Here is a 13,504-nt window from a genome sequence, read left to right on the forward strand (position 1 = left end):
GAAGTACAATCAACAATTTAAAGATTTCTTTGATTGTCCTTAAACTTCAAATAGGAGTCGTAGTTAAGAAGAGTTATATGTGGGGAACAATGCCATTCATTGGGTGGTGTTAGTTAGCACTTAGAGTAATATTTTATTTATGCAATGTTATCTGTAATAGGTCTACTTGCATATTTAATTTATATATATATATATATATATATATATATATATATATATTATTTTTTTTCTTCAGATTTTTCACATACAATACTTATTTTCTTTCTTCGATGTTTAACCCTGGTGAAAAGAAAATACGTTTGAGATTATTCACAAGTTCACAACGCATTGACAGATCCATAACCTGATTCCTGAATACGATTCACCAATCACCACTAGGTGTCAGACTCGTTCCAAACAGGCAGGTTGCAGACTGTGTGTGGACGGTTTTGACCTGGATCGACAAGTCCAGGGTTGTCATGTGATGATTCGTGCAGTGCTAGTAGCAGGTTTGAGCGCGTTTACTGTTCTTTTTTTGTTTTTGTTTATAATTCTTCTAACTATCCCATATATGATTATTTGTGCAATTTGCACTGTTAGGGTAGGGTTGTGAGTGTAAGCTATTTCCTATTCTGTTAACAATGACTAGGCACTCAGTCTAACTAACTGCTCTTCCTATATTTGATTGTAAAGTTAACATCGCTCACGTCACGTTTAAACTTTGTTTTCATGAAAACAGAGCTGGGTCATAAGTTGTGATCATCATATACGTGGAGCTGAGTTTATCAAAAGCGCGCCACTAAAACCGCTATCCGCTATCTGTCTTCATATTAAATACATGACTTCTGTGGAGCCTCGCTCCGAGCATGGTTCGATCACGTGGTGGTAGTTGGCTTCATCTGTGACCTCACCCACCAGTTTGACCCTAGGCTAGGGTCCCTATCACCACTGCATGGTGCATACAGGCATACTGTGTGTAGGCTTATGTATTTATGAATTGAATACACACACGTGTGTCTTCTGGAGTATGTGGACATACAGCTGCAGACAACAGATATGGAGACAGTTGGCAGAGCAGGATCGAGGCTCCACTTTGTGTGTGTGTGTGTGTGTGTGTGTGTGTGTGTGTGTGTGTGTGTGGGTGTGGGTGTGGGTGAATGGGTGGGTGCGACAAGCAGGAGTCGGTAATACAAAAACGGAAAAGAACATTCAGCATTGCTCAAACAATTATTGCAAGTTTCTAAAATAATTGAACTGCTTAAAAATTCACAGTTAGTTGTGATAGGCTAACCAGGTGTAATTTATGTCATTGTACAAAATGGGAAACTCTTTGGATTATCTACAGGTATGTTATTTTCGGCATTCCTATATATTGCAAATCATATAGACTATTAAAACCATTTGTAGGCTAGTCTGGTGAAGGTCCCATTGTGAAATCACTTATTGAATAAGCAAATAGCTATTTTACAACATTTAGAGCTACCAGCAGATGATTACTGATATTGTTTCTACTTGGCACAGAGTCAGTGATAATGACACAATAATTCACTTTTGCATTCTGACAGATACAGTACGGGGGCTAATGCTTTGCCATTTGTTTATTGCTGCCGGAAAATGGTTTCCCCCTTCTTTTAACAGATATGCTCCTCCCTTGCCGCTCGTCATAGCTTCTCACCAGGAGGAAAGGAGCTCACCCACTACTAACCATTTGACCGTGGAGCCAGGGGGAACAGGTGGCAGGCATGGCTGAGGATGTGAGTGTTGTGGACGATGAGACCCTGATCAGCGGGCTGACTCTGACAGGCATGGCTGAGGATGTGAGTGTTGTGGACGATGAGACCCTGATCAGCGGGCTGACTCTGTTGGTCGACTTGGGAAAGGTCTTGTTACAGACCGCCAAGCAAGATGCAGAAGGTGAGAATCTGTTTATTATATTGCACAAGACATTCACATACAGATACTGCAGTGTTTCTAAAACTTTTATATTTGAAGATCTCCACTTAACTCTGACGGTGTACAAATGGAACCAAATGGACCTAACAGGTCCATTTGGTTCTGTTTGTACACTGTCAGAGTTACAGACTTGTAAGAGTTAATTTAGACCCTCCTAAAGGAACCAACAGAGTCCCTGGAATCCACTTGATCTGACCACTGACCTGCTGTATGCAGAATGGACTTGATGGATAAAGTCATGAGACAGGAGAAGATGTGATGCTAAGATGCAAATTAATCTGTTGTTACTTTAGGCATTTATTGCAAGATAGGCGGTCATTAAATAAACCATGTTTATGCCTCTTAAATGCATGTTGTCCCTGCTTGTTTCAAGAATGAAAGCTGTATAGAATGTCAAAAATGCTTGTTGGCAGAGCAACGCAGTAACCCTACACACAGAGCAGAGGGATTACAGACCTAGTGACATGTAATATGGCACACAATAAGGGACTGTAATCCTTGTCATGCTCTAAAGACATTATTGCACAAAATCATTCCTACCACTAATGCCTCCTTGTTCTCATTACAGCCTCCCTGGAAGAGTTTGTTCCCAATAAGATCAGCACTTTGTTCGGCCTTATGACTGCAGGGGCCGACTTCTACACAAGGTGGGATTATGTTCGTATGTGTGAATTCTGTGAACACTGGTCATGTAAAAACACGGCTATTCGTTTGTGGTTCTCACCTGCTTTCGCAATGGTGTTCCTGATTTTGCGTCGAACACAGGATCACAGGATCACCCAATGAAAAGACGATCAAACACCATGCAACCCTTCTGTTGTGTATCCATTACGTTTATCAAAAGTATTGCAATGTAAGAGTTTTTGCCGGTTGGTTGATTCTTGTTCAGCTCCTCTGTCCTTCAGAGTGTAGTTTCCGTAATGTCTTGGCGTTTCCTACCATTGCATAGATGCATTCACTCTGATTCACACCACTAAGACAAATAGGCGAGCTCTCAGGGCTGTCTTCACATCCACATTCATTAAAAACTTTTACCCATGCATGTCATTATAGGCTACATAGATGGACATGTTCTTAAGTGGTTAAGGAGGAGGTAGGAATTCACATACAGTAGATGTGACCAGTAGACATATACAGTACATTGTAAGTCAGTGAAGATAGTCTCTTTTGGTTCACTCTGTCACCATCTTGGAATAAGACTCCTATCTCTTTGCATAGAGAGTCGTCTAAATCTACACTGTTCTAACAAGCATGTTATCGTAAAAAGAATGCTCAAAAGCACACAGTTTTCACAGAAAAACATTTGATCATATTTTCAACTGAAAGCAGTATTGACTGTCCTGACCTGAGTTGAACTTGCGTCAGTTGAAAATATGTAATTTCCTGTTGGCCAACAGTGTTGACAGATTAACAGACTTTAATGTTAACAGATTAACAGACTTGTTAATCTGTCAATAAATAATCTGTATCTTTAACATCATATTGCACTCTGTCCTCTATATTAATACACTGTCTCTGATGGAACCACATTTGAAAGAGATTAAGAGACATAACATTTCAGCAGTGGAAAGAATCAGTAGGGGATACAAATGAGAGGAAGGAATAGGGTGTACAGTAGGGGGCAGCATTGTCTCAGGAGGTAGAGCTGCAGTCTTGGTGGTACTGGTTAATGGTTACCAGTTGGGCTCCTTCTGGCTCCTGTCAAAACCCAGACACTTGATTGATTGATTGATTCATTGAAGACTTTATTAGAAGTTTGCATAGAAAAAGGTACAGTTTCATGACGGTACAGTTCACTGGTACAAGGTCAACTAAAAGGAGATCCTAGAAAAGCACTTGGCTTATTTACACAGGAAACCATTGAAGTATCTCATATAACACTGAATGACAGACAGATAGAACACAGTACTATGCTGTAGATATATTCAGGAGAAAAATAAAATTAAATTAAAAAATTAAAGAATAAAAAAAGAACAGTGCAAAAAAAAAAAAAAAACACACTAGCTCCACACTAGCTCCCAATGAGCAGCTTGGTGCCCTGCATGATCTCCTCCACTGTCAATGTGTGAATGGGTGATTAACCAAACGGTTTGGTTAATCACCCATATGCTTTGACCACTTTCTTCCTAAGAAAGTTGGTGGTCGATATATATGGGCATATCGCTTCAGTTTAAAATGAGCAGTACCTTTAGTTGTGATGTCTACTATCATGCCATGGGCATAGTAACCACTCCACCCCATGTTTAACACTAACAATATTTGATGTTCTATTTTGCCAGCCTTGGAGTGAACAACAGGAGTGAAGCAGAGGCAATATGGCAGAAGTCCTATCAGTAAGTAAATAACTATAGTTTAACAAAACAAAACCATTAATAACAGTTACTGTCTAGACCATGTTTGGCAAACATACACACTATGGTGAAAAGTGCACCCAAGTCATCTTGTTCAGAGCTGGCTTCACTTTCCTGGTAAGATTTGGAGAACTGCTGACTGGACTTAGACAGGATTAGGACAGGATTCATTGGGATAACATGAAAGATGCCCATTTCTCAGGCATTTTGATTTTATTCATAGCCATAAAGAGGAACTGGTGACTTTTGTGCAAAGAGTTTTCTGGCATTAAAGGATTCAAAACATAAATAATAATAATAAATAAACGGTGTGCTTGGTACTCTGTGGTTTAAGCAACACAACTACAGCTAATACAATGAATAGGCTACATTGTATAGACACTTATATAGTATATAGTACATGAACACTAATGTGATTTTAATGCAATTAAGTCAATAGTTTGAGTGAGGTAGAATTATGCACTTTATTTCAAACAGGTGAACGTGATTAATTTCTCTGCAATAAGATTAGCATTATATGTGGGGTAGGAGGACAGTCTTTAATTGCATTATTGCACAGCAAATAAATAATGTTAGCGTCAACGTGTTGTAATATTTAAATTATTACGTAAATTAAATTAAACTTTGATGAGTGTGGTCCTGACCGAACACCGCTACAGCTGTGTTGCTTACATCACAATGTACCACGGTCAGCCTAGCCCTTCAAAGCATTATTGCCCTTCAAAGTATTTTGCCCCAGTATTTGGCCAGTATATGTTGATTGCCACTTTCCCTGTCGTATTTTCCAGCAATGCAGATGTCAGAGAACAAGTGGAAGACCTCCTACAGTTAGAGGTTTGTTCGTCGTTTTTCTGTCACCTCGGTCTGATTTATTGCAACATCACCAGCAGGAAAATGTGGATCAGGGTGGGGGTTGGGGTGGAGTGGACTAATCCAAACTAGGGCATTCACGAATAGTGATTTTTTTTATTCAAATTATTCGACCTCAAAGTATTTTCGAATAGTCGAATATTCTACAGGACTGGCCAAACTGTCAAATATTAAGTAAGCAAGAGGCGAACATTGTGAAAATAGCCGATCTACATGCTCTCAACGCCTCGCAACGCGAGGCGTTGTGAGCATGTAGATCTGCTATTTTCACAATATTTATCTGTGGAACCGAGTCACATTAAATGTAATACCTACAATTCCAAGTGCTTGTCAGGGTGGGGGTCCCCAGTTCAAATATGTTTATTTTGGGGGTCACGACCTAAAAAGGTTTGAGAAGCCCTGGTATAGAGCAAATTCATCCACCAGGGGCATTGACAACTCATTCTTATGACTTCCTATCTAGCCAAGCTTTATAAACTATATATTTTTTAAAGAGAAAACAATAAAAAAAAAAGCGAATATTCGACTTTGGTGAACAACGTCGAATAGTGACTTTGATATTCAAATATTCTAATATTTGGTGAATGCCCTAATCCAAACTATTTTGCTATTTATACACTACACTGCAATCAACATTCCACTTGGCTGATCTTTGTGTGAAGATTATTGTAATTCTCCAGACCGCCCTTTGACTGTGTTGTTGCGACACACTGGTTCATTGTACTTCTGCGGTCACAGGTTTTCACTATGGGACCCTCTTAGTGGTATTGATGGGGATTTATTTATGCCTCCCAAAGAGCAGTGGCTCTCAAAGTGGCGTCCTGGGACCACCAGGGGCCCTTTGAGGGTGTTCTGGGGGTCCCCATCAAAATAAGGAACAGTTTATTCTTAGGATATTCCAAAGTAACCGCTCTACAAGCCCACAACGCGTTGCAATGCGACACACTGTGAGTCATTACTCCCATTTCTTTGGATGCTGGAAGGTGTTTAGGGGGTGATGAAATTCAGCTGCATTCACTCAACAGCTATTGGCTGTTGACAGTGTTCATCAAACCTTTGAGCCAAGACTAGATCATGTTAAATGTTTTTTTTTACTTTGTCAGGCCTGACAAGATACAGCTCCAATTGAATTAGTGAGTGCAACTGTCTACAAACTGATTTAAGGCTGCATTTGGACATTTGTCTAGACTTCTTCTCTCCGTGTGTGTGTCTGTCTGACTCGTGTCAGACTGTGTGTGTGTACACATTTTTACAGTCTATGGGTTGGTTCCCTTGACACATCACTGTGACATCACAGGTGACATCACCTATGTAAAAGTCCATATGGGTATTCCCCAGAATCCCTTTTATGCCCATATATGAAGATCCCTGATGTCATCGACATTTCTGATGTCATCAATCCCAGGCTCTAACTGGCCGTGCTTTACTCTGATTTACACCCTACCTTTCCCGAAAACATTAATATTAAGTCCATATATGTGTATATGGATATATATTAATAAAGGATAAAATAAATAAAATGTCCATATACAGTATGGGCATTCCCAGATGACCCCTGTTAGGGTACCCCCTTATGCCCATATATGGAGATCCCCTGCAGGCATCAAACCCAGGCCCTAACTCGCCAAGGCCCTGCTTGACCTTACTAATTAACATACATTTTATGCCCATATATAGAGATCCCTGTCCCAATGTCATCAATATTAAGGACATATCTGGGAATGCCCATATTTGGTCATGCCCATATATGGGCATGTTTTGACATAACATTGTTGACTATCATGCAGGGGTCTCCATATATGGGTAACTGGTCCGATATACATCACTGGCCACAGATGGCCAAGAATTGAAAGGGCAAGGTTGCATGTCGCCCTGAGGTGTCTTACTAGTTAAACTGTGTGTGTGTGTGTGTGTGTGTGTGTGTGTGTGTGTGTGTGTGTGTGTGTGTGTGTGTGTGTGTGTGTGTGTGTGTGTGTGTGTGTGTGTGTGTGTGTGTGTGTGTGTGTGTGTGTGTGTGCGCGCGCACACGTGCGTGTGTGTGTGTGTGTGTGTGTGTGGGCGTGCAGAGTGAGTGGGACAAGTTTCTGGAGCATGTGGACATGAATCTGCAGACAACAGACAGACAGTTGGCTGGAGGCTCCACCGCAGACAGCCTCAGTGCTGATGTGGCGCTGACCGATGCTCGCAGTGGAGAGTGAGTCCACACACACACACACACACACACACACACACACAGCATTAAATAGCTCTCCATAAATGGCTCTCCATTTAAAGATCATAGTAAATTATGCATGTTATACAGCAGGGGTTCTCAAACCTTTTTAAGCCGTGACCCCCAAAATAAACATATTTGAACTGGGGACCCCCACCCTGACAAGCACTTACTACATTTAATGTGACTCAGTTCCACAGATAAATATTGTGAAAATAGCAGATCTAGTAGATCAGCTATTTTCGCTGATCTACGTTCGCCTCATGCTTACTTAATATTTGACAGTTTGGCCAGTTTGGTTTTAAAACAGTCTTGAAAGTCCTTAAATTGTCACTTTATAAATGTGCAGATATGCTGTATACACTTTACTGTGTTTTGTGTTGTTTACCATTGAGTGAGACTTTTTTTTTACATTAAGCTAATCATCTGGGGACCCCACAAAATAATTTGGTGACCCCAAGTTTGAGAACCACTTTTATACAGTAATGGTGTTGGTGTGACGATTATGAGAAGCTAGAGCTTGAAGAGCACCAGGTGGTGTTGTGGCATCACTGTAGTTTTGTGTGTCATCAGGGGAGTGACTCTGGGACAGTACTTTGGCAAAGGCCAGAGTCTCCTGCTGGTTCTCATCAGACACTTTGGATGACTCCCGTGACGAGACCACGTGACCGAGCTACTGGCCAATAAGGTTGGTGTACCTGTTTTCATGTGCCATTTCTACAGGAAGTTGCTTTTTGGAGTTGTTAATATTTGAGGCGACTCATATCGTTGAAAAGAAGTTCTTAGTTTGAAGAACCAAAATGCTGAATCTCAGGTGCTCATGTCTGAATGTTGCAACGACTACACCAGTGGTTCCCGAACCTTTCAGCTTGAAACCCACAAAGAGAAAATTGGGGAAATACTTAGATCCCCGAAATGGCCGATCTACAAGCTCACAACGCGATGCAACCAATTGTGCGCTGCTTGTAGCTACTGTATTTTCACTATTCTAACAATTATGGAAATTATTTTGATATATATATATTTTTTTGATTTTTTTCTTTTTACAAATATATATTTTGTGGAAAACTTTTTCAAATTATTTTGAAATAATAATAATAAACTAAATGTAGGAAATGGGAAAAAAGGGATATTTACTCATGAGTCACAACCCATACAAAAGGGTCCTGACCCAAAAATGGGTCCCGGCCCACTGTTTGGGAAACGATGAGATTAGAACGCAGTCCATATCCACATTTAGATATTAGAAGACTTCACACACACACATCCTGTCTTTACTGTCTCCTAGTCAGTAACAATAATCATAACTGTTGACCTGGGTAGTCTGTGTGTGGACAGTAAAATCTTTTGTTTTAACGTAACTCTGAAAGTGTAAGAATAGACCCAGGTAATGCTAACGGAGGTACATGAACATGTGTTGCTGTGTAGGAGGTTCTAGAAGCTCGGTCAGTGCTGGTGTTGGTGGTCTCGTTTGGCGGTGTGGAGGGAGCTAGACTCTGGCTGGAGCAGACTGGATGTACATACCCCATGCTGTTGGACCCAAACAGAAAGGTAGGTGTGTGTGCGTGCGCGTGTGTGTGCGCGCGTGTGTGTGTGTGTGTGTGTGTGTGTCCTGCTAAAAACCACAACACAGTTTTACTACTCAATTTAACACTGGGAAACAGGCCCCTGTGCAATTTTATTTAGATCCTTAAATAAAGAAGAAAAACAAACTAAGTAAATGTACTCCAAATTTGACAGGTTTGTCCGTGGAAAGCTTTTGTGGTTTACTCATAAAAAAAAGTAAATATCATCGTCATTATTTTCACTTTATTATTATGTTCCTGGGAAGTCCATGTTATAATGATGTAAATCTCCAATGTGTGGTACTGCAGATCTACAGGAGTTTTGGCCTGGGTTCGTCTTATGCCAAGGTGATGAATTTCAGATGCCTTCTACAGTACTCTGAGTACATCGCCGCTGGTAGAGGCTTCCCTGATGTTCCAAATCGCATGTTGGAAGACATCTATCAGGTACTAGACGCACATGGCGAATCACCCTGTCTACTCCTCATGGTTATCTTCTTGTTTTTGTTTTGACATGGTACAGTGGAGAGAGAAAGGAAGGGTAGAAGGACAGAGGGGTAGATGGCAAACACCGGTGATTTTCAACCTCTTTAATTTCAAAGACCCCCAGTTTGATATGCCTTTGGCCGCCAATTTGACTAAATCTTTCAACACTGGGACCCAAATTTACACTGTATACAATGATCAGTGTTAATTATACATGTAACCACTGAAATAGACTGAACGATCCATTTGGTTTCCTCAAATGGTGTCCATTTTGGTTTTCTCATAGTTTCAGACCCACAATGTTAATATAGAATTTGTGCACCGGTATGTGCACCGGTATGTGAATTTGTCCACCGGTATGTGCACTTTGCAAGTTTATTTTGACAAGTGATATAAATAAGGTTTTTTAGTCTTATTATTGTCATTGGAACCAATTCAACATGCAGTCTTTGTTCTTGCACAACCAATGTGTTTTGTCTGCATTCTGTACACAAAATTATAGTTCATGTTCTGTACACAAAATTATAGTTCATGTACTGTACACAAAATTATAGTTCATGTTCTGTACACAAAATTATAGTTCATGTTCTGTACACAAAATTATAGTTCATGTTCTGTACACAAAATTATAGTTCATGTTCTGTACACAAAATTATAGTTCATGTACTGCAATAAAGACCTTATCGGTGTATTTAAATGCATAGTTTTATTATAGCTCTAGAACAGAGGCTATTGTTCACATTGAGAAAGCTAACGCTCTCATTCTAATTTGTGTTGTTGTGTGCTCTATTTCTCTTCTCCAGCTGGGCGGGAACATTGTTCTGGATGAGGCAGGGAGGGTCTTGCTTGTACATCCGTCTAAGAACCCTTTGGACAGGCCAACTTTAGCAGGCATGCTGCAGGTTGTACCCAGTGGCAGCTGCTCTGCTAGCGCCCAATAGAAACTTCCACTCAGGCAAACATAGAAATATATAGCCTACAGCAGGGGTCTTCAACAGGGGGTCCTGGACCCCTAGGGGGTCCTCAGAGTTACTATAGGGGGGGCCGCCAAATCTTTGTGTCATAGAAACCTTTTCTTCTCCTTTTTTATATTAACCACTTGAACCCTAACGTCCATATTCTTAGAACTTAAGCCAAACATAGCAGATCTACAAGCTCACAACGCCTCGCGCTGTGCCTGTGAGGCGTTGTGAGCTTGTAGATCGGCTATTTTCGGCAAAGACGTTTGGTGTAGAGGGGAAAAAGAGCAGACTAAGTGAAAGGTCAAGTTTATTAAATGTTCACGGTTCAGGTGGTTAAATATCTGAAAACACAAATTTACAATGAACCCAAAATACACTGATGATTGTGCTGTCAAACGATGAAACTATATGGTATCTATGGGTTGTGGTGGTCCCTGCTTCATCTCTCTCTCGACTAAGGGGTCCATGGCCTGAAAATGTTGAAGACCCCTGGCCTACAGACATGCACCAGGACAAGGGTTGATTTTTGGGAACAAAGTGTGTTCATGTCAGACACAGCGCTGACACCGCACGAAAAAGAGTGACTCTTTGGTGCACATTGATGACGTCACATCTCACGCTCATGATATTATGAAGAGACGTGACCGAAAGAAACATTTTGCACCGAAGATGTTCAGACTTTTTGTGGGGTTACGTTAGCGCTGTGATGACTGTGCAACCAAAGGAGCTAACCAAACTAACGCTTGGTTACACATTTGAAGTACTTTTTTCAGTTCACTGTGACTTACAGTATGTGTCTAATGATGTGACTATTTGAAGGGCTCAGTAGGTAGTGACAGTGCAGTACTTGAATTGGTTTGAAATCATGGTTTGAATGTTTTTCTTTTCTTTAGATAACTGTGAAGGAATTGGATTGTTAAACAAACATTAATGCTAAAACAATTCGGATAGCCCTAACCCTACATGAAAACTTCATAAGCCCAGGAACAGTATGATAGAATAGACGATACTCAGAAATAACACTCAAGTGTCATTATGTCACTCACTTATCACTATCTCCAATATTACTTAGTTTAGTAGGGAAATGAATGTTGCTTGGCTTCTGGAAACATTTAGAATTTTATTAGAATGCAAATTTTAAGGATAATCTTTGGCCTTGAGTAGAATGAGTCTTGGTTAAAATGCTCAATGGAGCCTTTTAACAAAATATGAAATGTGATTGCTTTGAATGATAACTGATATTTTGCCTTTTTATATAGTTTACTGTGATTGTTTGAAAAGTTGATTTGATACAGATCTTGCTACTAAACCTTCTCTGCTATTAAAATGAGATTTATGGAACAGACTTGGTTATTAAACCATTGTGAACTGTGTACATGTGCAGCCTTTTTTGGTGTACTGTGAGGTACTCAGTGCTGGGTCAGTTAGAATGAGCAAATCAACCTTAATTTTAACCCACTGATGGTGTGGTTATTATACTGTGTGTGTCATGTACTGTATGCATTTATTATTAGTCACAAATAACTATTCAGATTTTAGTACATTGTCTTGATTCTATTGTATTTCTATTTGTAATTAAGTAGAATTGAACATTTACATATACATTATTAATTGACGCGACGAATACTGTGACGTATAAGGGATAATGTGTCCACGTGGTTCTACAGAATAGGATTATGGCAGTAGGATAAGACGACAGCCATGTTTCCATAAACGTATTCGAATTAGGGAAGCTAATTATCAGAAATGCGTATTAAGCCCCAGGGGGGTCCAGGGGAAAAATCCGCCTAAAATGTATGCCCAAATTGGAACAGTCGTGGACACAAAACTACAATGATTGTGGCTAATCTTGTCCCACCAAATGTCAGCTAACCCCTGAAAATTCACAAATGCAGTGTAAAACATCACATTTCTCTTACCAAATTGTCCTGCTGTGATTATTTAGCTAGGAAAAGAGGATTGAAAAAGACCTCCGCCTATGGAAAATTTGCCTTCTGAATAGTGAATGAGCCTCAAGACCTCATTGAAAACATAAATATTGAATAGAGAAATTGTTCACCAAGGTGTAATCAATTGATAGGCAAAATTGTATGAATATATTCCAAACTATGTAAACTCTACAGATGTTTTAGTGAGAGTAGTGCTGTAATTGCGACCGTAGGTCGCAGTTACTTGCACACTATCCAAACCTCCACCGGCTGTCCCTCCGTCACTCCCTCCGTCACTCCCTCTGTCACACGTCACACGTCACACTTTTGCCCTGCTCATATCTCTGCAACCGTTGCCCCGATCCATGCCAGATTTTGCACACACACTCCTTGCCTGCCAAACTACAACCTCCAAGGACCCCCGGAGTTTCGGGGACCCCCAGGTCCCTGGGGGACCCCCAGGTGTAAAAAATTACCAAATGTGCAAAAATGACCAAATGACCACCCCAACGGGGCTGCTCTCTCTGTGTCACACACACACACACACACACACACACACACACACACACACACACACACACTCTCTCTCTCTCTCTCTCAAACATAATGTGTGACCTGCCAAGTGGCAAGGAATGTTGCCACTGTCCTCTCTCTCTCACACACACACACACACACACACACACACACACACACACACACACACACACACACACACACACACACACACACACACACCCCTTCACACCAGGGAGTCCAGGAAGGATGAGCCTCCATGCTTAAATAAACAGACCTGGGTCCACTATCAAGATCTGCCTGTGGGTGTGTCTACTTTTAGCAGGAGAGCTTGCATCTTGCATGCTAGTATTCTGTCCCATCTAGCGCCACCATCAGGACGATTTTGCACAAACTACTTTTTGGCCTATTTATGGAGATAAGCGACCAACGGTCGCTTATCTCCCGATTAGGGAGTCTTACTGGTATTAGTAATGTTAAAGTATAGGGTGAAAAATGATAAAAACGAGTAACAATAAGTAGTAATAATACTGTAATATGAGTAATGTATGGATGAAAAGTACAATGGCAGCTGATTGCTATACTGTAGGACCACTGTAACAATAATAATAATGAAATTGTACTTTTATTTGGTCTCTATTGATTTATTGACATTTATTGACAGCTGTTCAGAGGTCAACACATT

At 40.5% G+C, this 13,504-nt stretch overlaps 2 protein-coding genes across 3 annotated transcripts in view; one reads left to right on the forward strand and one right to left on the reverse strand.

Annotated features, from left to right (window-relative positions):
- cUnh1orf198 (chromosome Un C1orf198 homolog) overlaps window positions 1–13,504 on the reverse strand; it is a 387,053-nt gene that overhangs the window by 344,064 nt on the left and 29,485 nt on the right. The window lies entirely within an intron of this gene.
- selenol (selenoprotein L) lies at window positions 433–10,553 on the forward strand. 2 transcript variants are annotated; one of them, XM_080744292.1, is made up of 10 exons: window positions 433–488; window positions 1,618–1,893; window positions 2,501–2,579; window positions 4,212–4,265; window positions 5,072–5,117; window positions 7,220–7,347; window positions 7,939–8,053; window positions 8,794–8,916; window positions 9,240–9,377; window positions 10,220–10,553. In XM_080744292.1, the coding sequence occupies exons 2-7, from the start codon at window positions 1,722–1,724 to the stop codon at window positions 8,009–8,011; spliced, it is 552 nt and encodes a 183-aa protein (XP_080600418.1). In that variant the 5' UTR covers window positions 433–488; window positions 1,618–1,721; the 3' UTR covers window positions 8,012–8,053; window positions 8,794–8,916; window positions 9,240–9,377; window positions 10,220–10,553. The 2 variants fall into 2 exon arrangements, with proteins under 2 accessions (XP_080600418.1, XP_080600419.1); XM_080744293.1 differs by lacking the exon at window positions 433–488 and adding an exon at window positions 1,249–1,324.

Source organism: Nannobrachium achirus (genome assembly GCF_963921795.1).
Source record: "Nannobrachium achirus genome assembly, chromosome: 16".
NCBI classification, from domain to species: Eukaryota; Metazoa; Chordata; class Actinopteri; order Myctophiformes; family Myctophidae; genus Nannobrachium; species Nannobrachium achirus.

Bases quoted from the DNA above. Each gene is read 5' to 3' on its own strand.
- selenol (XM_080744292.1), top strand. From the start codon at position 1,722: ATGGCTGAGGATGTGAGTGTTGTGGACGATGAGACCCTGATCAGCGGG. The intron at 4,266-5,071 runs GTAAGTAAATAA...CGTATTTTCCAG, and splicing joins ATATGGCAGAAGTCCTATCA to CAATGCAGATGTCAGAGAAC. The intron at 7,348-7,938 runs GTGAGTCCACAC...GTGTGTCATCAG, and splicing joins ACCGATGCTCGCAGTGGAGA to GGGAGTGACTCTGGGACAGT.